Source organism: Bemisia tabaci, chromosome 3 (genome assembly GCF_918797505.1).
Source record: "Bemisia tabaci chromosome 3, PGI_BMITA_v3".
NCBI lineage: Eukaryota > Metazoa > Arthropoda > Insecta > Hemiptera > Aleyrodidae > Bemisia > Bemisia tabaci.
This window is the reverse complement of record NC_092795.1, coordinates 10967805-10995358: the sequence shown is the minus strand read 5'-3', so window position 1 is coordinate 10995358 and position 27554 is coordinate 10967805. Positions and strand designations below refer to the sequence as shown.

The 27554-nt window shown below is 42.3% G+C and overlaps 1 protein-coding gene across 2 annotated transcripts in view; it reads left to right on the top strand.

Moving 5' to 3' along the window:
• The first annotated feature begins 2174 nt into the window (after window positions 1–2174).
• LOC109044277 (serine/threonine-protein phosphatase 2A regulatory subunit B'' subunit delta) overlaps window positions 2175–27554 on the top strand; it is a 91815-nt gene continuing 66435 nt past the window's right edge. For both annotated transcript variants that reach the window (XM_072297745.1, XM_072297747.1), the window contains exon 1: window positions 2175–3089. In XM_072297745.1, the coding sequence (XP_072153846.1) occupies window positions 2307–3089 (783 nt within the window). In that variant the 5' untranslated portion in view covers window positions 2175–2306. The remainder of the gene's footprint in view (window positions 3090–27554) is intronic.

Below are 27554 nucleotides of genomic sequence, written 5' to 3'. Positions count from 1 at the left end.
GACCAGAACATTCCCTTTTTCGCTTCCCAGATACTTTACGCTCAGAATTGTTTGTGATTAGAATTTTTATCAGAATCCTTGCCAGAGAAAACTCTGAAATGTCAGGGAAAGTCAGACATTTTTCTGTTTAAATATCCGTAAAGTCAATGATTATGAAAATCCAAGAAAACGTAGCCCCATACAATCAGCGATGATTACGATAGGTCTTAATTCCGCTCCATTTTGCCGATAACCCCAACAGTCTCGCCAAACACACTATTTGGCAAAGCTTCCACATGCGGGCGGTAGTAAATTATTGATAGGAAACAATCATTACATATTTGTAGAAAAAGGCTAGGAATGTAGTTGCTGATAAAGTCAGGCGAGTAATTTCCGCATAAGAGTCTCCACACGTAAATATTAATATACTTTTCGTTATTTTACTTATCTCTGTTTTTTTTTTTTTTTTTAAGTTTGCTTAAATACTAAAACTACCCTTAACTCCATACAACGACGACGTATAAATGTAATGAGTGACACATTTTATTATCACACGCGGATGAAATCAAAGGCAATTAGGCTTTTTCAAGAGGATGCAACTATTCGTGTTCTCGGGACATCCGTGTTGCATACATCAAAAATTGTAGGGGCGCTGGCTTTTTTAAAGCACAACCGATGGCTGCGGTTGTTAGTTCTCAAGGGTTTTTCACGTTGCATTACAATAATCGTGTTTATCATGAAATCCCAGGAGTTCGAATGAATCATGTCCCACTGTTACATTACGGTGGGGCTACCGAATGGTGTAACCTTTCCACCAAAAACATTTTAACAAAGGCAGCGCGGATGTCCATCCCGCAAATTACTATGAATAATATTTCCGCAATTCGCACCATTTTGCAACACTGCCATGGTGCTACTACACTCAACCGAATCTCGAGGATTTAATGGTAAACACGATCGCAAATGCAACGTAGAAAATCCTTGAGAACAAACAATCGCTGTCATGCATTGTGCCTTAGAAACCCAGCGCGCCTGCATTTAATGGAGTATGCAACACGGACATCCCGAGAACACGAATAGTTGCATCCAGACCTAACCATCGAAAAAACCCGAGTGCCTTCAATTTTTCCCGCTCGTGATAAGAAAATGTGTCACGTCGTTGCATAAAAATAGGGCGCTTTGAGTATTTAATAAAATTGACAAAAAAGAAACGAGTGACTCGAATTTAGAATGTTTTAGGGGGTAAGCATATGAAGATTGAAGCCTCTAATAAATGAAAAATGGAAATTCAAGGAAAACGGCTCGGAAAAGGAAGAATTTCAGATGATACTACCTTTAGATACTCGGTTATCTCGCTGAAGATTTTGGCTCTTAGTTCTAAAACTCTTACATTGACGTCAATTTTTTCTGTGTGTTTCAGGTGGTGTTGAAAATCGGAACCCAAGCTTGAGAGGCATGGGAGAAGTAAACGAAGCTAAACCAGCTTGAAACGAGCAATCTCCCTCACACTTAGGGTGATTCGACGTTCATCATAGGGGTGTTAGCCTCCGCAATCTTGAAATCTCCCATCCCGCAGAGTCACTTGAAAGACGAGTCAGTTTGTGATCCTGGACTTGACCAGAACGAACATCATCGCTGAGTTTTCAACATCGGAAAGTTCATCGGCAAGCCGCGCGACGTAGTTCTCGATACTATAACTACGAAACTTTCACCTGATCCCCATTTACCTCGGAAGTGCACTTAGTTCTCACCCCGAAGTGAGCTTCGAGCGTATTTTTTACTCCGGATCACCGTCACCTCGAAATTCGAAAACGTTCCTATAGTTAAGTTCGTGTAGTTCCTAATGTTTCGCAACTCGGTTCGCGTGATGTGAATCGGTTCCGGAGTCGCGCGTCACGCACGTGTCGGGGCTCGGTCCCGGCACTGCCGGGTTGTATGGAGTAGCGGTCGTCGCGGTGGACAATGGCGGCGACTGTGAACCACCACAACGACAAGTTCTCCGGCTCGGAGCCGCCGGAGGAGGACATCGCGGCCATCGCCAAGCAGATCTCGGACCACGCCGAGGCCATCTACCAGAACTGGAAGTCCTCCGGCCTGGCGCCCACCGAGATCCTCTCCTGCCACACGGAGAACAAGTTCTCCTCCGTCCTCACCCCTAAGCAGAGCCCCAAACCCCAACCGGCGAAGCGGAACCAATCCCCGGTCATGGAGCTCCTGGCCTCGGAGCCCACCCGGCTCAACACCAATAACCTGGAGCAGTTCGTCAACAAGTTCGTCGTCGAGGACAAGGCCCGCATCGCAGCCGCGAAACAAAGATCGCCCTCCCCATGAGGTCCCCGATCCGATCCCCGCTGTCATCGTCCATCCAGTTCGCTCTTCAGAAGTTCGAGCGGAACTGTGCGCAGCCACCTGACTTCTCCTACAGGAAGTCACCCTCACCTGTGCGCAACATCAACGGCAACGGCAATGGTAACGGGACGACGGCCAAGGACACTACCATCTCCAAGTACATCGTGGACCCGGTGACGTCCTTCCCGGAGCACCTCATCCCGACGACGGCGGCCCCGGCCATGTCCACGTGGCCGCTCAAGAAGCCGGCGCCGGGCTCCACGACCAAGAAGCCGTCGCCGACGCCGATGCCCGAGGCGGAGGTGGTCCGCGAGGAAGAGCGGCTCATCAACGCCCTCAAGACGGGGGTCATGGACACCGTCGACGATTCTAGTCCGAAACCGTACTCCTGCAAGCTAGTCAACGAGGAGAACAAGAACATGCTCCGGAATCGTGGTGTGGCCAACGGGGGCACGGCCAACGGGAACGGGACGACGAACGGTAACGGGGCGAAGGAGGTGACGGGGCTCTCGGCGCTGTCGGCCCGGCGGCTGAGGCCCAACGGCGGGTGGTCCAGCCGGGAGGTGCCCCACCCGGAGCTGAGCTCCCAGCAGAAGGCGAACATCCGGAGCGGCTCGGCGGCCAACCTCATCAACCCGGTGCGCCCCTTCCTCACCCGCGGGTCCGTCGCCGAGCGCGTCCTCATCTTCGAGAAGTGCCCCACCGAGCTCTGTCTGGACAAGCGGAAAACCACCGTCGGCTCCGTCGCCAATCGTGTTCAGGTAAGCGCTTTTCTGTCGCTTCTATCGTTTTGTTTCCATTCTGTGCGGTCTGTGCCAGGGGAAATCGTTACCCTCCAGCAGGGTGTATACATGTCCGGAATTTCCAGAAAGTCCGAAATATTTGGAAAGTCCGGAATTAGTACTGGTTTTTCAAGGGCCGTCCGGAAGTACTGAAAAAATGCGGAAATTCCGCGAGAAGGTCCGAAATTTTTTGTCTTTTTTGACGTAATTTGAGCGAGAAATTCAAATTTTTGAAATTGTTCGAATTTTGTCAATCGGAGGTACTGAAACAGTACTGAATTTCTTGGGAATGTACTGAAAAAGTACTGTAAAAGCAATGATTTTTGGCTAGCATGTTTTAGTAGACACCCTGAAGTATCAGAAACGCCAGGCTACGTTTACAAATTCCCTCCGCCTTTTCATTTTTTCACAGAGAGATTGTTCAACGGAGCTGTCCGAAAATTTCCCTGAATTTTCCTCGTGCTGCCGATAAAATTCAGTGAAATTTTCAAACGAATTCAACCGACGATTTTTAAACGCCGCATGGCACTTGTGATACTTTGACCGGAAGGTGACGACGATGTACTCAATAGACCCCGCACTAACAATCATAATTTTACCCAGTGGCCAAAAGTAAAATTAGGAGCTTAAGGCTATTATCCGCCTACACGGTTAGATATTAATCCGAACTTTTGTGTTAAAATAGGAAGTGAAATCTAAACGTCCGGTTAATATTTTTTGATTAGTTTTTCTTTGAGTCACATCGACCAAAACCTCGGGTTGAAAATTTACAACCTCGTCAAAAATTAGGCGCGAGTCACCAGGTTCGGTCCGAGATCGGACTAGGGAAAGTTCAAGTACATTAGTTCAGCAGGACACTCTTCTCATCTCCAGGTTTCTCATCGTAACCTCCAGTCTCAGCCAATTTAACCAAAAAATTGGTTAATCCAACCGAAAAAAAGTAACTGTACGGCGTTTGGAAGCACAGTATCAGTTTGTCTCTCCATTGTATCGAGAGATCTTGAGATTATTATTATTCACCCTGCATCATCTCAAAAGACAGGACATTTTGAAAAATTGGTTGGAGGAAAACTAGTAAAATTTGAAAGAAAAACAAAAGAAAACACCTTAAATAACTTGAAAAATCAGTTTTTTGTTTCATTTTTTTTTTGCGCTTTATTAAATTTAGAGGAAAGATGATGTTTAAAAATCGATTCGAGTTGTGTTAACAGTAGTCATACCGCATGATTTCCTCAAAACACTGTGTCCGAAGAACATAGAGATCGTAGAAGTATCAGAAGAAGCAGTTTATAGAAGGAGAGCGAGACCGGAAACCATAAAACTCTTCTAAATCGTCGCAGCTTACAAACAAAACCAGGATTTAAAGAGGGAACGACGTGACGTGTCGTCGTCGCCGACAGAGGTGCATGAATAGATCGTCGCTCGGCTGTTAAAAGAGCGTAACTGCACTTGGAAATGAGCCCTGGAAAGCATTGAATTACATGGACGACGGGGTTCATCGCGAAATGTAGTTGAGTCTTTATGTCATGTGGGCGACGAATAGATGAGGAAACAGACATGAATTCGAGTCGGGTTGCCAGTTATCCGCGTTCGAAACCACGTGGGTTTGTCACTACTCGCTAGGCAGAATCGGAACCGATCTTTTCAGCAACGTATCTAAATTATTTCACACCTAATTTCAGGCCTTGGATTTAGGAGGTGGGAGCTTTTGTCAATGTCTGAAAGTTGTCTTGAAAGACTTCCGTCGAGAAATGTTGATGTTGTTATTGCTGTTTCCGCAATAATCCAAGTCTCCATAGCAAATAGTGAATGTAGTGGCGTAGCCAGACATCGCACTAGACTCTGGATGTAGACTGGGGGTCCAACGGTGAAACATCCTTGAAAATCGTGGAAAATCGCGTTTTTTGGGGAAATTTTGTCCGCGCGACTTCATGAAATCCCGAAATCGCTTTTGCTCCTTACTCTTTCAACAATCGCGAGATGAATGGATAACTATTCGCGCTTCCAGGTTTTTGATATTTTGAGAGCACTATGAGCTCCAAGATGAGTGATTTGGCGTTTTGTCAGTGCAGTTTCCTCGTAAAATATTTAAAGGAACCAAAAGCATTCCAATGTTGCTAGGATTTTGCGACTTACATACCTTTCAATAAAATTACTGAAACCTTACAAAAAATTAAATTTACAAAGGTAATTTTTGTATTGAATTTATAGTTTTTGGGAGTGAAGATAGAATTTGTTTCGATGATTAGTTCATATTTGCAAGTTACACAAAGTTGCACTATCTTAGCGACATTGGAATGCTTGTGGTTCCTTTTTGCAAAATGCAATCCAGTTGAAATACCTTGCCGGTGAAAAACAACTTAAGAGCACCAAGCTTTGCCTTTTTTCAGATAAAATCAAATTTTTGGGAACATATTTTTCCATGAAATTTCTTGACAGGGTAACATTTTTTCTTGAAATCTCCAGATAGGGTGACAAGTTCTTGAAGTTGAAGAAACCTTGGAAAAATGAGGGAAGTTTGCCCAATCTTTCAAAAATCGCGGAAAAGACAAGAAATTTTGCTGGCGGAATTCCGATTTTTTTCCAATTGGAAAACTGTTTCTAAAGACTTCAAACTTACAATTTTTGGTCACCAGAAGAATTAAGTTGAAAAATTTGGGAAAAGTAAGACAATTTTACATGCCAAAACTCTTGAAATTCACGAACAAGTGAGGGACTTCTGAAGCCCAAGAAAACGTGTCACCCCGGTAGATCCCCTTCCATGAAACACAACTACACTGAAAAAAAAAAACCCATTGGATCTAGAGTCCAGGCTCTTAAAAACATCGACAAGAAAAAATACTCTTGATTCAATCAGATTTAAGCTTAAATTAAGAACCAAGCCTCCTATTTTGAGCGGATTTCCTTTTGATTTAAGCTTCAATCTGATTGAATCAAGAGTCCTTTCTCTTGTCAATGTTTTCAAGAGTCTGGACTCAAGATCCAAAGGGGTTTTTTTTGTTTTTTTTTTGTTTTTTTCAGTGTGAAATGCTCTGCTTCAAAAGACCTACTTTGTTCGATCTGGACAAGTTTTCCCGAAAATTGTGTACTTTCTGAGAATTCCGACAACGTCCGGTTGCTCATTGGGCACGGCGATGCAGGAACCTCTTGGAGCCCCCGAAAGCCAGAAAGGTGGTTCGCCTCCTCCGAAACGCTTTTCGCTCTGCGTCGGGAATTCTTGGCCGCCAACCAACCCCTCCCCTCCTTCCCCCTCGTCGGACAGCGGCGTTAGTATGAGCCGCGCTTAGGAGAAACCGCAGATTCGCACAGGGTTTCAAATGGGAGTTACGAGGTTCTGCCCGAGCACGACAGGCGCTTTACGGTTGAAGGACCTGCACAATTCGACTCGTATCACCGACATGGCTGTGGAATCTATTCGCGCTCTTATTTCGAGTTCATGACATCGTAATGGGGCAGGTGCGCCAGTCACGGAATCGCGTTTTGACGGTTTAAACTTACAGATTCGGAAAAAATAATGAGATCTGTCCAAACGTCCAATTTGTGCGTACACTATTGACAGAGATAGCGCCTCTCGAAAAATACCTTGCACGACGTCATCCACGATGATAGTGCATACCATCAAAATATGACGTAGGTTCGAACACGACAGGACAAATGTTTTTAAAGTAAGAATAGTCGTTAAACTACCCTTAAATTACTTAACATTAAGCCTTAAGGAAGAAGAAAATGTCAAGCCCCTTTTCCTCAAAACTCAATGCGCATCCGTCAAACTCGGCCCATGTGAAGTTTTCCCTCCAGCAGCGCAGACGTGTGGCGTGCGATTTATCGATTGATCTGCCATTTAAACGTATGGAAAAGGATCGAGAAACAAGGTGTCGCAACGATCACCCGAATAATCGATTCTGTACCTCAGTTTCAAATGGAGATGTATCGACAATCGATCATTCACTGCACTGTCTGTCATTGACGGGCGGCCTACGGAGGAGACGAAAAAGGTCCTCGTTGGAGCTTTGCCTCGGCGAACCCATTGCCGCGTGCCTGCACGCCGAGCGAGTTGCATAACCGCGCTTCAAACGGAGCTCGCCTCGTCCGACCGAGACGACAACAATAAAATTAACAGCCGTTCACCGACCGACCGGCTCTCATTGTCGCCCAGACCGAGAGCCTTTTTTAGCGGCCTATTCCGCGGGGGTCCCCGTTGGGGGGGGGGGGGGGGGGGGGTTCGCTCCGTCCCGCCGTGGAGTAAAACGGTTCGCTCGCCTGCGCACAAAGGCACCCACGATCCGGTGCCTCTCCAGGGATGCCGTCTTTTGGACTTAATTGAAATCTTCGAACGTGATGAATGAACGCGCGGGCAAGGTTAGAGGTCGAACAACTCCATGGAGAAAAAAACTTCGTGCACGGGACCCGAAGTTGAGGCCATATGGATTGTATATTTTTTAACAGAAAACTTTAAAATTGACATTTTTTATTTTTGAAGTGTGTGATATTCTGAAAAATCTTGCTGCCCAATTCATAGTCCGTACTAACAATTGCACGTGTACCGAATTTTGAGATTGTGCTTCATTGCTGTTGAGTATACACCTACCGTTTTTGTTTAAATTCGTCACGACCGTCACAGTTATGAAAGTCACGCCGCATTGGATATTGAAAAAGAAGGGGTTGGGGGAAAGACCTGATAAAAAATGTACCCATAGTAAATTTTTAAGCGTAATGCTATACTTGACCAGGAAAACAAACCCTCCATCCAAAACAATCAAGTTGAAATTTTAGTTTTTGGAGGTGAAATAGGAAATTTTTTGTCGAATTACCTACATGCGTAGTACGCATTGCGTACACGCCGACCAGCGCCCGTGCTGCGTTTGACGCAATGTGTGAAGTATTCCTGCACTCTTGTAGGCGCTGATATGTTTCTCGTGCCGAATAGCGACCGCACTGCTTTTTGGCGCAATGCTTGAAGTATTCCTGCTGTCTTGTAGGCACCCGTAAGCGGCGGTCGCCTCTATGTTTGTCGATATTAGAAACGATGATACAGATTAGATTTGGGAGAAACTGTTGAAACAGAGGAGAGATAATACACGGAGAAAAAAAACTTTGTGCATGGGACCCGAAGTTGAGGTCATATGGATCTCTGAAGTTTTCTGATCCCGCATCCGAAAACTTGAGGTCGAGCTGCCGAAGTTCGGGTCAGACATCGAGGCACTTCGGTATGTACCGGAGTACTTCAGATGTGTTATCCGAACCCTTCGGTATGTATCGAAGTACTTCAGATGTCTGACCCGAACTTCGGCAGCTGGACCTCAAGTTTTTAGGTACGAGATCCGAAAACTTCAGAGATCCATATGACCTCAACTTCGGGTCCCACGCACGAAGTTTGTTTCTCCGTGTGAAAATGCTTCCTCGTCAAAATTTCATGTCTTGGTGGACCGCGACAAGCTGAAAGGAACCAAGCCACATCAGCTATCGTCCAATTCAACTGGGCTTTTTGATTTTTTATAAGAGATTGTTTTTGCGGATTCTTTTGAAAATTTGAAAGAATTTGCTTCGTATTAGGTAAAAAATTCACTGAAATTTGCACAAAAATCTGCCCAACCATTTTCATGTGAAAAAATAAATTGCCCAGTTAAATTTAGCAATAGCTGGTGTGGCCTGCATCTTCTGCATTCGTTCAAATTTTCCCGTCAAAAATTCGTTCAATTTCTCGTCAATATTTTCCCGTAATTTTGTAAAACTTTAGTCGTGATGCAAGATTCAATGGTGCATTAAAAATTGAGTGTCAGACTCGTGACTTAGGTGTAAATTTTGAAAAAAATCGTTCTTCTCTCGAATACGTCATCGTGCCGATAGAGTGTTTCCCGCCGTGACAGGGAGGAAATACGCAGATGCAGATACATTTTTGTTAAATAACTCGACTTATTTCCTTTTCGAGACTCGACGCTAAAAAATGGCCGAAATCGCTAGATATTTATCTGCTGTCGAATTTCATGTCTCATTGACCCGATTCTCTGCACCGGGTCCTGTTTGACAAATGATTGTAGCCGCGCTTGCAGCTTGAGAAGCCCGATCCAACACCCATTTCTTACCGTGTCGTAAACAACGTTTAATTTAGCGAATGCCACTAACGCCCATCTTCATGCAATGTTGCCACGTATCGCGGACCAAAAACACTCGGCAATAGGGAATTTAAATGAACAAAACTTTATTTCTCCATCATAATGTGCTGAATCAGCTAAGTTCTCTGTTTTTTTCTGTCTTTCTCCGATTTTGGGAATTTTTAGAAAAATAGAATTGCTGTGTGCACCTTTTTTTTTATTATCTATCTTTTTTCATTTTATTTATTATTTTTTTTCTGAGCAACATAAAATTTGGGGAGCTTTCGTTTCTTAGATATTCGAGACTCAGCACTGGTTGATGATGAATTGAACAAGTTCTTGCCGTAAAGCTACAGTGATTTGTATAGTTGAGTACTATGAGTTCGAAATAACATGAAAAGCAGGAGAGCTTTAACTGGAGCAAGAACTCAAGACTGAAATAAGGGCTTTATATCGTATGAATTGATAATGACGAGAACATACTTGTGAATTGCATGTTCTGAGTATCGCAAGAGTAATATCGACGAACGTGTCTGAGCCAGCGTGGATGGAAAGGCGAAAGACCTGTAAAAATCTGTATAAAACATTTATATAACATAATATAGCCTCAACAGCTTTCTTAGAAATCGTGACGTCATGGAAGAGTGAGTAAAGATCGGAAGAATCATCTAGTTATTATGATAACCACTAAGTGATATGACTGAACAGACTCCAAGATGGACAAAAAAATTGAAGTTTGATAGGATAGGAAATTAATGAGTGGGTCGAAGAAACAAATATACAGTGAATCGAGATACTGAAGGTTTGTCTTGCCTCTCATCGACCCTGAAAAAATGGTCAAAAAACTTTATTTTGTATTGAAGTAAAATTCTTTTTGATTGAAAGAAGAGGTTTTTGAATGAAAGACCTTTTTTTTTCTTATTCAAGTACATTTTCTTTAGTTAGGAATTTTCTTTTATTCGAGAATGAATTTAAGTATTCCTTAAAATTCCGAGAACATCGCATCCTTTGTCATCGATGAAAAAGTTACGTTTCTTTGAATAAAAAAAATTCTACCGTTGTAATTAAATTGAAACAAAAATTTGCTCCTTCTAATTTTTTTGTTTAACTAAATGAAAAATTATTTATCGAAAAAATTATCCTATGTGTAAATCAAAGAGAATTTTGTTGTAATATAAAAAAAACAAAAAAATATTCGGTAACCATTTTTTTGTCGGAGATATTTTGTATCCTCCACACTGCCGTTGCAATTTAACTAGAATAACGATTTGCATGATCATGATTCCTCGTAGGACGACTTTTTCTCTCTTACTGGAAAAAAAGTTAAGGGCTATGCAGACATACCGTCCGTTCCGGGCTCAGAGACCGAAAATTCCAAGTGCTGAAGCCGTAGTTTAGACTGCTCCGGGTGCTACGCCCCGAACGCGGACGGTATGTCTATACAGCCCGTAAGTACGGCTTCCACGGCCGGAATTTTTCACAGCGCAGCCGGCAACGGTGACTCTCGTTAGTCAAAGCTAGCATTTTTAAGGGCGGGTAGTGGTAGTCCGTAGGGGGGGGGGGAGGGTGGACCGCTGCCCCACCTTCTTCAGCTCGCCTTCGCCTCAGAGCCCCCCTATCATTCCCGTAGCCCCCCTTCTTACTCTTGACCTTCCCCCGCCCCCTGGAGCCCCCGGCCCCCATCCGAGGGGCGCCTCTGCTCCCGGCCGGGCGCAACCACCGGAGGTCACGGTTACTCATCGGAACCATCTCGTAATTTAATCACACGTTCCGCAATATCCGCCGTTGAGGGAAAACGAACCAGTTGTCCCGCGAATAAAACAGGTCAATTCGGACGTGAGCCCTGAAGTGTTATGTATCATATGCGAGCTGGAGCTCGTGTCAAAATGAACTTGTTCCCTTTTCGAAATAATTGATTCCGATGCTTGATGCTCATCGCGTGTGTTGCGCCCATAATCGAGGCGATAATCCGCTCGTGTCGGCAATGAGAGCCCTGTCGCGGACGGTGCCCCACGCCAGCGAGGGGTCACGCGGAAATGGAACTACGCCCTTTTTCTAGTCAAACTGCCAACTCTAAATACTCAGGAAACTTGCAAAACTAAGATTCGTCGTTTATCTTTTATGTGGAATCAATATATTCTATGAATATCGGAGTAAAAGTATTAAAGCGAAGAACCTAGATGGTAATATCATTGGGAACCTCTGTTTTGACCTCGATGGTAAATGAGAGTTAGGTCACCGTATCGTCGAGTGTACAGGGTGCCTCAGGATTTAACGGGAGCATATTAAATGGGTCAAAATCCTATCCGTTTCTGATTGAAATGCCCCCTTAACTTGAAATGTACACATGTTTTTTGTGGCCATGTATGAATTTACCGCGGAAGGAGTTTCACGAATTAACGAAACGATCAAATAATGGGCCTATCGACAAGCTATAAATTAAAGCACCACACAACATATTTGAGGTGTTGGGTGCAGAAAAACGCATTTCTTGGTTGCGGTGTTTCCAAATCTCGTACTGCTAATTTATATTTTATAGAGAGGAAACTATCGCGCGGCGTGTCATCTGAATTTTTCCGTTTTCAGCATCGTACAATTATCAAGAAAAGTCAGTGAAACTTTCAAGAAATTCCAAAAATTTGCTTTGATCATGATGGATGAAATCTTAGCGGAGATTCTGAGGCACTAACACTAAGAAATGCCCCTTTCTGCACCCAGCGCCTTATTTTCTCTTCATAACACGAGAAAAACGGCTCACTCTCACATAGCGTTAAGTCTGAAAATCAACTCCTAAAAATAATATAAGTGTTTGAAATTAACAATGGTTAAGCAGGAATACAAATGATGTTATTTGTAGAATTCAACTTCCATTTGAATCGTGTCAAAAGTAATGTTTAATATCTCATTCCAGAGTCAATTTCCAAACCGCTCGGTCGGGTGAATCATTTTCCACGTAAGAGTTTGACGGAAAAACCATTTAAAGTTTTTCTCTTGCTCAGACGTTCCCGTAGACCCATTATATCCACAAATATATAAGCGCTATTCTCGGTGGGTGACAGAAAACCGTTAAAAATGGCGTAATTAATTCCGTAAAATTATGGGAACCGCGGCTGAGGAGTACTGGGATGGTCCGTCTCCTATAGCTGCATGGGTCCAGTCGACAGACGTCTTCGTTTTGGTTTTTGGTGACCTAGTTCCTTACCCGCGTCCCGCTGGCATGTTTCATAACGCATGTTTCGGTGTAATGATTGCCGCACACTGCCGCAGGGCGCAGCATGAAGTGCGTTTACAGAGAGGATGCAGACGCCTTGGGATCCATTTTTGATTGGTTAAGCCGTCTTCGGCTCCTTCACGGAGTGTAATGGACCGCGCTGAGCAGAATGGAACCAAGCCACATCAGCTATTGCCTAACTTAATTGGGCAATTTCATTTTTTACATGAAAACGGTTGTGCAGATTTTTGTGCGTATTTCAGTGAATTTTCTGCGTGGTACGGAGTAAATTCCTCAAAATTTTCAAAGGAATCCGCACAAATGTTCTCTTGTTAAAAATAGAATTATATTGTTAATTGTGGCAATAGCTGATGGTAGTTTGGTACCTTTCTGCTAAACGCGGTCCAAATGAGTTTCGGCCAGACCGCAAGAGCAGTGTGATTATGCTTTCACAGATTGGCTGCGGACATACCGCGCCCGTCAAAAATAATTTCCACGAAACCTGATGAGAATATCCCCTTTTCTTAAATCTGACCAGATTTTCAAAGTTTCTAACATTCTTCTCACTGGGGAAAAAAAAAAAAAAAAAAAAAAAAAAAAAAAAAAAAAAAAAAACACACATTGGATCTAGAGTCTAGACTCTTAGAAACATCGACAAGAAAAAGTACTCTCGATTCAATCAGAATTTAGCTTAAATCAAGAGCCAAGCCTCTTAATTTAAGCGAATTTCGTTTTGATCCAAGCAAAAATCCGATTGAATCAAGAGTATTTTTTCTTGTCAATGTTTTCAAGAGTCTGGACTCTAGATCCAATGTGTTTTTTTCCAGTGTTCGGTCGAAATTGTAAATATAGTATGCACGGAAAAAATATGATAGTTGTTACAACCAGCGGCTGGTTGCTATTTTTCAGGTGGATTTTTTTCCTATTTTTTTCCGTGTGAGTCCCAGGTTTTGGGGCAAAATCATGCCACCGCGGATTCTTGCTTTGGAGGTCTTGAATATCCACGTGAATGTTAAGGTATCCCTGAATTCAGTTGCGAGGCGTGGTTGATCGATTATCACTTTTTCTCTATTTGAAGCTGGGGTAAAGAATCGATTATTATGGTGTTCGTTGCGATCACCCTATTCTTCGATCCTTTTCCGTAGGTTTAAATGGCAGATCAATGGATACATCGCAAAGCACGCCACGCTACTAGCCTGCAGTGCAATGCTTATATTGTTGTAAAGATAGCGAAAATTATTCCTAGCTGGAAATGAAAAGCTACCAGCGCAGCGTGTAAGAAAGCAGTAAGTACGTGAAAATGACCGTCATTTCCGACGGACATTACGGAGTGCACATTAAACTGAGGAAGCAGTAAAATACTTCTGTCTTGTGCAAATGAAAACTATTTTTCTTCTCTCTGCCAAATTTTATCACATTCGTCCGTAGGTCTTTTTATTCTTAACCACGCAGGGAAGCAGACAGGGGGTACGTCTTTTTAGCTATAGTTTTTAGTAGGAACTGCAGTTGTCGACTTGTCGAGAGGATGCTGAATTTTCTCCGGCAGATGAGGGCAAAACTTTAAACAAATCTCAAAAAATGCTTTAAAATTGATCAAAATTGGCCAAATACCTCTATCTAAGGGTCAAATTTAGACGATGGATTTCAGTCTTTGAAGTTGGAATCATGCAACTAGTTGCCCAATCTGTGCTGCTCTTCAAAGCTTTTTGGTCGTTTCTACCAAGAATGATCCAATTTTGCTTGTGTTGACCTAGGCTAAGTCCCTTTGCTGTAGATGTTAGCCGTTTTAAATGAGGTCAACTTAGTGAGCTCAGTGTTACCAATTTGCGAGCTTCACCACTGCTGAACAACGAACAATTCATTGCTCCGAAACTCCACTTCTAAGAACACCACTCCTTTCGGTAGTATGCTTCAGAGAAGTAAAGTGGATTCCTCGAAAAGCTCCGTGGCTCCAAGCTCGAGGCCCAGTCATGATTGGCACGTGTGAACGAGCCCATGACTGAAAGCTCCAGGCTAAGAAGCGCCCGAATAGAATGCACAAGGAGCCTCCTCCCCCCCCCTCCCCTCGATGCCACGACCTAATCACACCCCAAAAACAATGGGTCATAAAACTCATGAAAGAGAGCTTGCATACACTAGCGCTGCCATACCTGCTCCACCTAGTTTGCGTTCCTCCATCCAGTACTTCCAGTAGCGTGTCGTGCTTTGCGATGAATCGATCGATCCGTCATTTAAGCCTATGGAAAAGAATCGATTTTGAGGGTGTATCTTAATCGATGCTTAATACCATAGCTTCAAATGGAAAAATAATCGATGCTTTACCATAATTTCAAATGGGAAAATATCGATAACTGATGGTTCACGCTTCGACAGTCCGTGTCGTATTTTTCGATGAATCGATTGATCTGCCATTTAAGCCAATGAAAAGAATCGATTATCAGGGTGTTTGCAGCGAACATTTCATTATCGATTATTTACCATAGCCTCAAATGGGAAAATATCGACGGTTGATTATTTCCACCTCGCCACTGCTTTCTACTCTGAAAAAGGAGCCTGATAGCGTGTGTTTACATTCAAAGCGTCAGAACCTAAAGAACTCGAGTATATTGCAATGTTGCAAATTTCCAGAAAGTCGATTTTTTTTTTTACTCAATATGAGTTGCTAAATTCTTCTAAAATTTGATATAAATTTCCCCGAATATTTGACGGCAATTCCTGATATTTACAATGTAAAGCATGCATATTTACAGATATTAGTCGTTCTAATGAAACTTTCAATTTTACAAAGTTGAAATGAAAATTCATGCCCATGTAGTTTGGATCCTCTCATTTGAAATGCTTATATTGGTTTGATAAGAAGGCTTAGCTGAGAGGCGGAGGAGAGAGAAAACATGTAAAACCTGAAAGAAAAAACTAACCAAACCTAAAAACTGTGTAGCTCGCGTTGGGCTGACTGCATGATTAAATGACACCATCCAGTATTTGCATCCGAGGTTATTTTGGGTTTAGCTTTATCGCTTATGAACAGTAACTCACGACTTGGACCCGAGTCACATTGTCAGAAGCGGCCTGCATCTCCCACGAACTTCAGCGGGTTCCCCCTCCTCGGAGGCCCGTGTCCCACCTTTTACGAGCCCCCGCCCCCTCACCCCCTCCTCCGTCGTTTACGATCAGTTTATTCATCAATGAACGTAGCTTACCGTTGTAGCCGCTAGGACGCAGCACCTATTACGCTGCGTAGCCACCGCGCGGATCAGAGTCGTCTTTTTTTATGTCGTCGGTCGCTTATCGATGGCATCGCTGTGATTGCGACTGATGGTTACGCCCATTTTTCTCTATCCAATCACAGACAACTCACAGACAGCTTCAACTCACGAGTCCGTCACGATCACGGGATTACGCTACTAAAAAATTGTTAGAGGTTAGGTTTCACTGATGGTGCTCCATGGAGACACTCCGGACTCGGGTGACGAGTGATTGCGGCTGATGCCGTCAAAGCGTCACGTGACTGATGGTCTAGCTCAGTTTGACAAACTAAGCTCCGCCCATTTCTGATGGCATCAACGAAACAAAACACGAATGATTGCGCAGTGACGGCGACTGATGGCGACCGATGGCATAAAAAAAGACGACTCAGCTGTGGTCGATCTGATTGATCTGAACAAAGCAAACGAAAAGCCACGATTAGCCGGAGCTTTCAACTTGCTTCCGCCCGGCGGATTCGGAGTGTTGGCAGTGGTGTGGCGTGATTTGCGATTTATCGATATTCCCCCATTTGAAGAGCTGTAGTAAAAAATCGATCATTAAGGTGTTCGCTGCGAACGCCCTGTTTTTCGATTCTTTCTCAAAGGTTTAAATGGCAAATCGATCGATATATCGCAAATCACGCCACGCGACTGAGTGTTGGGTGTTTATCAGGAACTGGCTCACTTCACTTTGGATCGAGTCAATAGGAGAGGTCGGACAAAATTTGAAAACTTCAAACGCACATAACTCCGTCTATATAAAACTTCGAGGTTCTAAAAGTGGTGCCATTGGTTTTCTCGTGAAATTTGCTTCAAGATGCAACAATTTTAGTTTGAGATATAACGAAATACACAAATAAATTCGCAGTTTTTGTCCAAGATTCAATGTCCGACTCTTCTAATTGACTCGATCCACTGTGCAGCTGTGTCATGACTGTTTTGAGACGTCAAAAATCAACAACTCGTTTTTTTATGATTTCTTAGAACCGACGACTAGTTCGTCGTTTTCTCGGCGAAGGAACGTAACTCAACTCCAAGGCTGCCAAATTGACCCTAACAATTCAATTTTTTAGAATATTGTATACCTGTGCAATTTTAGTCCATCTTTTTTCTTATTTTTGCACGAGATCAGAAGAAAAATCAGTAAAATTGTCAGTTAGGAATGCCCAAAATTATTCTGGTAAAAATGCAATTCATGAGGGGAAATTTGGCTACATTTAGATGTAGTTACGTCCTTTCGTGAGGAAAACGACGCATTATGGGGAGAGGGCTGAGGAAAATCTAAAATTGGTTGTACTTAATCCACTACCGAGCTACTTAAAAAATTTGACTGAAGTTCAGACATAATAGTCTTTTTCAAAAATGAACGCGAAAAAGGATGTGTCCCATTAAGGCCATATTGGCCCTAACTGTGGTCGAAAATTGAAACAGCTTAGAATAATGTCATGTATGGTCAAATCGACTCTAAATCATCTACCCTGTTAGAACTTGTCCTTAATTGAGGCGCCGCCGCACGGCGGGCGGGCGGCCAGCGCAAAACGCGCATTGGCGCCTACAAACCTAAGTGGATACTTCAAGCATTGTGCAATGCGTGAAGTATCCACTTAGGTTTGTAGGCGCCAGTGAGCCTCTCGGGCTGTCAGAACGCCGCTCCGCTCTGTGAGGCTTTAACATTTATACTCGCGTAGTCAGCGTTTTTTAACTCATGATTTTGAAATTTTTACACACTCTGCATTGATTATTCTCATTTAAATTGATGGGAAAAAATGTGTATCAATTTATCAAAGGAGAATAATAATATAATGTGTGTTTTTTTAAATATTGGTGGTTCCGTGTCAAATTTAATGATTTCCAAAGCACTTTAATTTTATCTTTTACATTTTGTGATTTTATTGTGCTGCAGCGAGGTGTACGCGCAACCAAACGCTCAAAATTTGACGTATTTGACTCAAAAGATCGATGTACAAATGGGTTAAAACTGAAGATCGCGTGCTTCTTGGTTTTTTTTTTCATCTTTTATTCATTTTTGCAGTTTCTGTCGGCAGAACTGCGGCTCATTGAGATTAACGTCGCTTGGAAAAAGTGTAACAAATATTTGTCACGTTTTAAAAATATAAATGTTTTCAAAATGAAGTAATAATTTCGTAAAGAAAAAATTGAAAAAAAAAGAAGTACTTATACATATATAAGGTATATTGTACATCGAATATTTTAAGGATAGAAATAAAACCGAATATTCACCAATGACAATTTAAAAATATGATTCAAAAGGAGAAAGTAATAACATTTCATTTAGAAAATGAGCAACCATAACAAAACCTCCTTCTCTCTCAATTTCTCATTTCCATATTGTCAATATAATTTTACGTACCGGCTAAAATATAACGCTTGGACCAAGTCACTGTTGCTTATTTTACGTGTGGGCGTAAACTACTGGACAAAGAAGGTGCACGGACAAAAAATCGATGACAAAATGTCCTGAAACCTAAGATGTTGCACGTATGTGGTAATTTCATCTCTCCTCTGACGTAAGGGCGTAACTCAATTTCCACGTGAGTCCTGTTCCACGTATAAATCCACGCTTTCGGGGGCTCATGCGGAAATCGAGTTACGTCCTTACATCAGAGGAGCGACGATTTTCACGGGTATCTAACGTTTCCGCCTCCGGTGCCCCTTCCTCACGCCCTGTTGACTCGCCGATGATGCTCTCAACTCTCGGCGACAAATTTAACGGGCGCTACAATCTCGGATGGCGGGGGGGGGGGGGGGGAGGGGCAAATTGAATTAGAGGTCAGGGCCGGAGGAAGGGAGCGCAATGCAGATTGCAGGTGGCAAACAAGGCAGGAGCATACGAGTGCATGAAAGTCACCGCTCAGTTTGTTTTGTCCCATAAACTCGGAAAAATAAGTTGCACCACTCACGGAATACGGAAAATATTGGACTGCATTCTGCAAATATGAACCACTATTCTGCCGTGTGAAGGGAGAACGCCGTGTGAGCCTTCAGACGTTGTCGAATTTCCTGAGATAAAATATGAATTTTCGTGGAAATCTGCGAATTCTCTTCAAACAGTTTTCCAGAGAATTTTATTCCCGACCAGAGAATTTCAATAGAAAATATCCATTACTCACCTCAAGACACATTTTATCGGAGGAAAATTAGCAACTCTCCAAAGTTCCAACGGCGTTTTTCCTCAGCACGGCATTATTCTCGATATATTTTAGAGACAACGGCTATGCGGCCATGCGAATAGGTGCTTTTGCAGATAAGCCAGAATGCGTAGTTCCAAATTTCCGCGAATAGAAGCCTTAACATCTGCTAAAGAATGCGCAAATTTAAAATGAAGTTAATTTAAGGTAGAAGTTTGGCAAAACAGGAAACAGTTGGAAAATAAACGCATTTTATTTTAACGCCAGTTTAGGTTAGTTTGTTGACATGTCATCGATGTCTTACCTTCTGATGATAAATGAAGTGAAAAGATAGAATAATGGTCGTGGGTATAAAGATTTTTCCTTACTTTTCTCGGAAAAAATATTCAGTCGGGAGAAGCGAGGCAACGTTGCAATGATCATACGGCATCGAAACACAACGTAGGCCGTTTAAGCTCTATTATTCGATGCCGCGATTATTCTAACGCGCGTTCGAATAATCGCGCCGAACACAGTGCGGCCGGCGTTGAATGTATGTTAGCTCCTGCAAGACTTCGGAAATACTTCATGCATTGCGCCAAACAGTGCGGCGGCGTATAGCGCCTGCAAAACTGCATGAAGACTTCTCGCATTGCGCCAAAAGCAGTGCAGTCGGTCAGTTGGCGTGAAACGCATATTAGCGCCTACAAGACTGTAGGAATGCTGTGTAGGACTGCGTGCCATCATTCTTGACTTTCTCCTCCAGTTTTTAATTGAAATGAAAATATGTATCCTCATTGCAACCATTTAGAAAAAACTCAGAAGATATTTAATTTTTTCCTTTTAGTTATACATTAAAAGGAAATAGAACGAGCGAAAATATCGCGTCGAAATCTTCGATACGTTTATTTGTTTAGGTAAATTCGCGGAAACTTTTCAGAAAAATCGTGCGTAGCTTTTGAAAAGCATGTATTCACACCGTCACGTCGTTCCTTCGTCCAGGGAAAGACAAAATCGCTAATGGTTCATTTGAAAGAAACCACCAAACCTCGCAGTAGTTTTATAGGTCGATATGATTTTGTGTCATTTAACCAGTTTTTACTTTAATCAACAACGTCCAAGTCTTTTTATCCAAAATAGTACCTTAGGTATAATACTACCAATAACTTTTAACCCACAATGAAGGTTTCTTTTAGTTGGTAACTCAAGTCTCAATGAAGCTGTTTTTCGCTTCCTTCATCCCACTCGGGATGATCCGATCCATCGAGTGCTTCTCACCCTTTGAAGTCTCAAAGGCCACTGCTTTCAACTCCAAAGTGCTCCCCCCCCCCCCCCGCTTCTCCAACCCCGCTGAGGTTTACGTGCACCTCGCCCGAAATCAATAACCGTTGTGCATCGGTATTGTCATTGTCTTGTCGCCCGCAGTGACCTTGCCTGGGCACCCCTTGTTCCGCTCTCCTCACCAACCCCATAAACGGGAAATTTTATAAGTCAATATTTTCGGAGCCGGCCTCCTGGAGACAATTTTTCCGAACGGGGGTGATAAAATCAGCCACGAGTCCGTGACCCACATCTTGACACTCTGCATCGGATGCTTTTTTATATTGGGTTTCCTCCAAATATTTGTTTTGAATACGGATACCAAGTTGCTCGATCGTCTACTGCTAGTAACAAGTCAACTGTTTTGAAACTAGAAAATGTCACATTCTCGCGCCGGAAAGATATGAATCGTTTAATTCAAGAATTGCTCAACTTTAAGGGGGCAAAACTACTTTTAAATGTCCTTGTCCTCTAAGCCCCTAAATTGTAAAAATCCACCGTGACTATACAACAAGCCAAAAAAAAAAAAAAAGTATTCACTTTTGAAATCGCAGAGAAATGGGTCACTAAACATTGTGTTTTTGATTTAATATTCTGAAAGTACCAGGTTAGTAGATTACGTGGTGATTTATTGCGTATTTTTGAAGCCTAAATCCTGGACAAGCCTGCTCTTAAAAAGGCCAAAGACTCGCAGTTGAGCACGGGGGAGGATTTCATGAGCCGTCGCCCACTCGTGGCGCACTATGGTCCAAAACTCAAGAATAGGAAGAAATAAGTCGGATAATGACTGAAAGATCACGAAAGTTTCGTCTCTGATGTCTTTTCAGTTGCTAATTTCGAATTTGATGTCAAATTGCCTACATTCTAACATCCTGACCTATTAATTGTGGGCAAGCTTATGGCGCGCTGCGGTGCGGCGTGCTGCCAGCTCAAAACGCGCATTGACGCCTACAAACCTAAGGGGATACTTCAAGCGTTGCGCAATGCGTGAAGTAGCCCCTTAGGTTTGTAGGCGTCAGTGCGCGTTTCGTGCTGGCAGTTCCCGACGGGCGGGTGGTGAACGATTTCTTGCGAGGGAGAGCTCCCTGGGCGGAGAAACTCGTATATAGCTTAGTTGTTGTTGTTGTTTTTTTTTTTAATTTTTGACTTTTAAAACTACACACTGGTGAGGTAATCTGTGAACTCTCAACGTTAGATGAAGTCTAATATTGGAAGGCGGGTCGTGCGCCATGCGACGGCGCAGGGCTGTTCATGAAGTTCTCCCCTGTGCTCTGTCGAAAGACTCGAAAGAATTTCAAACGCGCTGGGATTGCGGGAAAATGATGGAAGTATACACTACGGCAGTCAAATCGATATCCACTCTCATTTTCCACTCATGCTTGTCGAAATAAAACGTATTTTAATGTGGAATTGTCGCTTGTCAACTACAGATAACATGAATGAGATTTGATTCTTTCGTTCTGAAGTTAAAGTTTCGACTTCTATGTTGTTTTCATGTACGAGGAATAGGAAGACATTTGACGGAAGTCGTAGAAACCCGTGCTTTCTTCTGATTGGACATCGTTCGTTTTGGCGCTAACCCGAGGCGTTTTAAAACGGAAAAGTCGGGCATTTTGAACTGCGCATTTCTCAGTTTCTGAGTTACTTGTTCGGGTGTTTAATGTGCACAGCGTGTTCTACGCGTCTTTACCTTCGGTAATTTGTTTTCACAAATCAAAATTCGTCCATGGTTTAATCACCCATTTTGTGATGGCATCTAGGGGAGAAACTTGGACATCTACGTACCTTCTCGACGCATTGCGTACAAAATGGACGGTTTGAGCTTTCCACACCCTTGTCGCGGGGAATATTGCCGTGATACGGAAAAACGCCGTATGAATTTTCAGGCGTTGCCAAATTTCCATTTCTAAAACACGAATTTCCTGGTAAACTTATAGATATTTTGCCTTCCAATTTTTCGGATAATTTTGTTCGTAATTTCACTTATAGCTCTTGAAAATCTCTAGGGGAAGTATTCATTACTTTCCTTAATAATGAACGTTTTATCTAGAGAAATTTGGCAACTCTAGAATGTTCATACGGCGTTCTTCCTTAGCATGGCAGAATAGGAGCCCTGCTTTTCTTGCAATTTATCGTGGACTATACACGAGGCATGATGCTAATTTCGTCGCTCTTTCCGACGTAAGGGCGTATCTCCATCTCCACATGAGTTCTGTTTTCCATATATGTCCATGCTTTCCAGGGCTCAAGTCATAAGAGAGTGAGGCCGGGGCGCCGAAACGGGTGCGGGCCGGGATCCAATTCATTCTGGCCAATTATTTCCGCGTGCAACGCATTCCGACACCCACGCCCTCGAGCTTTCGTCGCTGGAGGCCCCGCACGGTGGAACGAGTCAAAGAGGGAGGTCGGACATGAAATTTTTTCTATAACTGCAAATTTTCACGTTAATTTCGTCTAACTGAAAATTTTGAGAGGTGCTTCTTGAAGTAAATTTTACGAAAAAATCAGTGAGATTATTTTTAATGAGATCTCGACATCTTGTAATGACGGAGTCATAAGCTTTTAAAGTTTCCAAATCTGGTCCGACTTCTCCCATTGACTCGATCCACTGTGCGCCGCACTGTTAAATGGGTCGATGCGACAATCGATTATCGATTTTTCTCCATTTGAAGCTGTAGTAAAGACTCGATTATTAAGGTGTTCGTTGCGGACACCCTGTTTATCGATCATTTTCCGTAGGTTTAAATGGTAGATAATCGATAAATCGCTAAGCAAACCACGCCACTCGTGGAAACCTACAGAAGCTTAAATCTACAGTAATGCAAACGGTTGGGGTTCAAAAGCGGGTTCACTGGTTTTCTCGTAACGTCGAGATGCTCTCTCCAAAAGATACATTGTGACGAAATAAACACAAAAATTTGCAAATAATGTTGAAAATTTCATGTGCGACTTTCATCATCGCACTTGAATCATTTTTTCAGAAGTGTTACCTCCTTTACCTCCGTAAGGCTAAACTATTCCAGACTGTTCTAATGTACCTCACATTTGCCACCGTGTACCTATAATATTTTGTATGTATGGGAAAAACTTACTCAAACTTATTTTATTTATTTTGATTGTTTCAGGTGAGGAATTTCCCGCTTTCTGTATGATTGATTTTCATCAAATATTCACGTAAGTTTGCCGTATTGTCCTCACTTAAAATCGGTAGCGACAGTAGGCTAGACTGCCATCCTAAGGAAAAACGCCGTATGAGCCATCAGGCGTTGCCAAATTTCCTTCGACAAATTACGAATTTTCAGGAAAATCCGTAAATATTTGTCCTCCGATCGCTCACTGGATTTCGTTCGTAGTTTGATCTACAAAGTCTGAAAATTTCAAGGAACGATATTCGTAACTTTCTTCAAAAATAAATATTTTCAAAGAAGAAATTTGGCATCTCTCGAATGTCCATACGGCGTTCTCCCTTAGCACGGCAGTAGAGGCTTTACATGCCCATTTATAATACCTGAGAAAATGATGAGCCGCAACTGACCCGTTTGATTTACGCGAAACCATGATCGTGAGCGTTGAGGAGTCTTATCGAAGCAGCCGTCAAAATTCCGAAGGATCCTGCTCATCACTCAACGGGGCCTGTCGAGTTCATTAAAGGGTCCAATTTTCGTCGCTCCGCCGACGAAAGGAAGTAATTTCATTTTCGCATGAGCCCTGGAAAGACTGAAAAGACACAACGACAGGGTTCGTCTCGAAATGCGATTACGTCGCACAGTGCAGTGTCCAATGGAAATAAGTCAAATTTTCGAACATATAAAATGAAAAAAGTAATGAGATATACGAAAAATGGGGACATTAGCGGTATTATTTTCAATGTTTGTTTACCGATTTGCATCGAATTGGCGTGAGAGGAGGTGATGAGATTTAAGCTCCGCGCGCGGTGACCGGTAGCCGATGACGCGCAAGTGTTGTGATAGCAGTTATCAAGGCTGATTGACACGGTACCAAATGTCCGGTTGGTGATAAAAATGGCTACAAACACTCCTGGTAAGTTCTTTAATTAAGATTTAATCGTAAAAATTATTTTTTCAACTTCTAAACATTACTTTTGAGCACGTTTTTCGATGGTACTCTAATTTAGTATTCTTCCCTCTTACTTAAACTTTAAAGACGTTTTTAAGAAAAACCAAAAATAACCAATTTTCCTGACAAGTGATAATGATTGCAAATTTCCTGTAGATTCTGAATTTTCAAGTCCCATCTGCGTCTGGCTGCGAATAATAAAGTTATATAGTTTTTTCTGTCTCAAGGTCTTGCTCTGAAAAACTCTGATTAGTCCAGGCGCCTGGTAAGTCTACCTGGAATTTTGGGTATACAGCGATTTTTTTTGCTTACTTTATGTTTTTGGGGTCGCTGAATCCGAATCTGAAGTTTTCTACCGCGTATCTGGTGAGCATTTTCCGCCATTTTGAAAAAATGGCCTAAAAAGGCCTTTTTTCGCGGTTTTTTTAATATAGCGGCTACGCATGAGAAAAATTCCCGGATTTAGTTAATGTTTTGAATAGCTGACATAATTTGGAAGAAAATGGTATATGAATATGCTAAGTTTGCTCAAAAATTGAGGAACCTCGGATTTCGGAACTTTGGAACGCTTCGGAACTTGGCTGACCGCGGCGAGCCGGATCGCGCGTTGACGGGTGCGCCGCGAAAACGTGAATGGGCGCGATGTTCACGATGCTGTATCTTCCTCAATTTTTAAGCAAACCTAGCATATGTATACACCATTTTCTTCCAAATTATGTCAGCTATTCAAAACATTAACTAAATTTGGGACTTTTTCTCATGCGTAGCCGCTATATAAAAAAAACCGCAAAAAAAAGCCTTTTTTCAAAATGGCGGAAAATGCTCACCAGATACGCGGTTGGAAACTTCAGATTCGGATGCAGCGACCCAAAAAACATAAAGTAGATCAAAAAAATTGCTGTGTACCCGAAATTCCAGGTAGCCTCATTTTTAGCTACCAGGCGTCTGGACTAGATCTCTTCGACTTGTGGACACTGGCATCGAAAAAGGAGTGCGTTACAACAATTGAGGAGAAACTCCGAGAACTATTCGCAGACAAACGTGTCCAAGACGAAAATTTGACAAAACGTCTTGTATTTTTTATGGATTTTTTGTATTATTTATGGATTTTTTGTATTTTTATGGATTTTTTGTTTTTATCTTTCTTTTTTCTCTTGTCTCTTGTGAAGTTTAATTTTACTGTAAATTTTCGGTGATGTTTTATTGTGCTGAATTTTTTATTTTTTGAAATGCCTTTTCCTTTTTATTAAAGACTTGTAATATGACCAAACCCAAGTGTTCGTCCTTTTTCTCATGCTGATCCTCGGAAACCTCATTATTTTATAGTGTATATTTGAATTTTTCAGCTTTCATTTCACGCAGCATTGAAATTCGGAATGAAAGAAAGGATAGACCTTAGTTTTGTTAGGCCCGGAGTTAAAAAATAAAATATGCATCGTTAGCATCTGTAAGTATACAGTCGATTTTTGGAGCGAGCTTGCGTTAATCTATACATTTTAATCCTTGAATTATTGCTGAAAAAACTGCTTTTTCCAGGCGCGTTGGCAACACTGTATTTAAAAGAAAGGTGTTATGAGAGGGCCAGATATACCCTCGTAAGCCTTATTAGTTGTGATTTCAGGTTGGTTTTCTCTCCTTTACCCACAAAAATAATGTACTCATGTCATTAAAATAAGTGGAAAAATAACGGCACATTTGGCAAAATTTGGCAACACCATATTCAATCCTTTGGGGAATTTTGGAAACTTTGACTTTAATATAAGCAAGTACATGATGAGTACTTAACACTGTCAAAATTTCATTGAATTCCATGCATTATTCGATCAGATATGAATTATTTCCCATCCGCCCATAAGGACACTGCACTGTGCGTCGTTTGTGCGTTACGGATGGAGTGACGGATTTTATCAAGTAGCTCGAGAATTTAATTAGAAACACGCTGACATTTCAGCATCGACGAGTGTTGATAAAGCGAACACAATGAAATTGTGAAGGTCTCCGTGGCCTTACCACGTAGACGCGAGAGGGACTTCTTTTCATGAAAATGTGGTGAGGTATGAGAGTTTGTCAAACTGAAGCAGGAGAACGAAATTTCTCCACTTTGAGCGCAAAACCACTCTGCGCGGCTGCTGGCGTTACTAAGTTGCACAAAAACCGGTGTTTCCAAGGGAAAAAATAATTCTTGGGACTGCGTATTTCTCGCAGTTTCTGAGTTACTTTTTCGAGTTTTTAATGTGCGCATCGTGTTCCGCGTGCTATTTACCTTCGGAGAAATGTATTCGCAAGTCAAAATTCGTTCATCAGGGTGTCTAGCAGCAGGATTTTCCCGAATTTCCCGATTCTATCAGGATTCGAGGTCAATCAGGATTTAATCCCGATTTCATCAGTGTATGAGGAAAAATCAGTCGTAAGATCAGGATTTAAGTAAAGCTATGTCTGGTCGGATTTTTTTATGCTTTCGCTTACGTTTATGCAGAAATTTCAATTTTTCTCCGCATGAAAGCAGGATTTGATCAGGATTTTGAAAAATTATGAAATCAGGATTTAGCAGTCAAAAATCAGGAAAAATTAGGATTTCTCATAATAAAAAAAAAAACAAAAAACTACACATCCTGTTCATGGTTTAGTGACCTATTTTAAAAGGGAGCACTCAACAGTCCCATCGCTGTTTCATTTCGATCGTGGAAACATAGCCGCAAGAAGCCTTTGTTTCCTCCGTATAATGAACCCAATTTTTCACAGTGGGTCAATATTACGACCAAGGGAAACCACCCACTCACACAGCTACAGCCTGAGGCAAAAAACCCGTAAACTTCAATCCAGATTTTGCATGTATCCCCCGCCTATACTGTCATATTTCACGAAAACACGATCATCATCGTGCCTCCTTTGCTTCAACGGTATGTCATGGTCACTCTAAAAATAAGCAGGATGAACGCCAGTGTGTTCTCTCGCAATAGGACGTTTTGTCCGAAAAAAACATTTATAATGGAGTGAAGACGTTTCTGCTTCCGACGGTAGTTTATCGCTGCCCATACTCAGGAAAAACGTCGTATCAACTTTTGAATGTTGCCAAATTTCCTCTCGATAAAATATTCATGTTCGAGTAGTGTTATTGAGTATTGATGAATTTCCGTAAGATTTTCCAATTCTTCAAATTGAAATGCGAATGAAATCTGTTGACTAATCGGAGGAAAAATATCCACAAGTTTCCATGAAAATTCTTATTTTACCGAAGGAAATTCGGCAACTTCTGAAGGCACTTACGGCGTTCTTCTTTATCACGACGGATCGCCGGTTGGTTTACCCGAAACGGAACATGCGACAGAGTTTTCGTGGAAGGCGGATTGGACTACGGATCGGCCGAACAA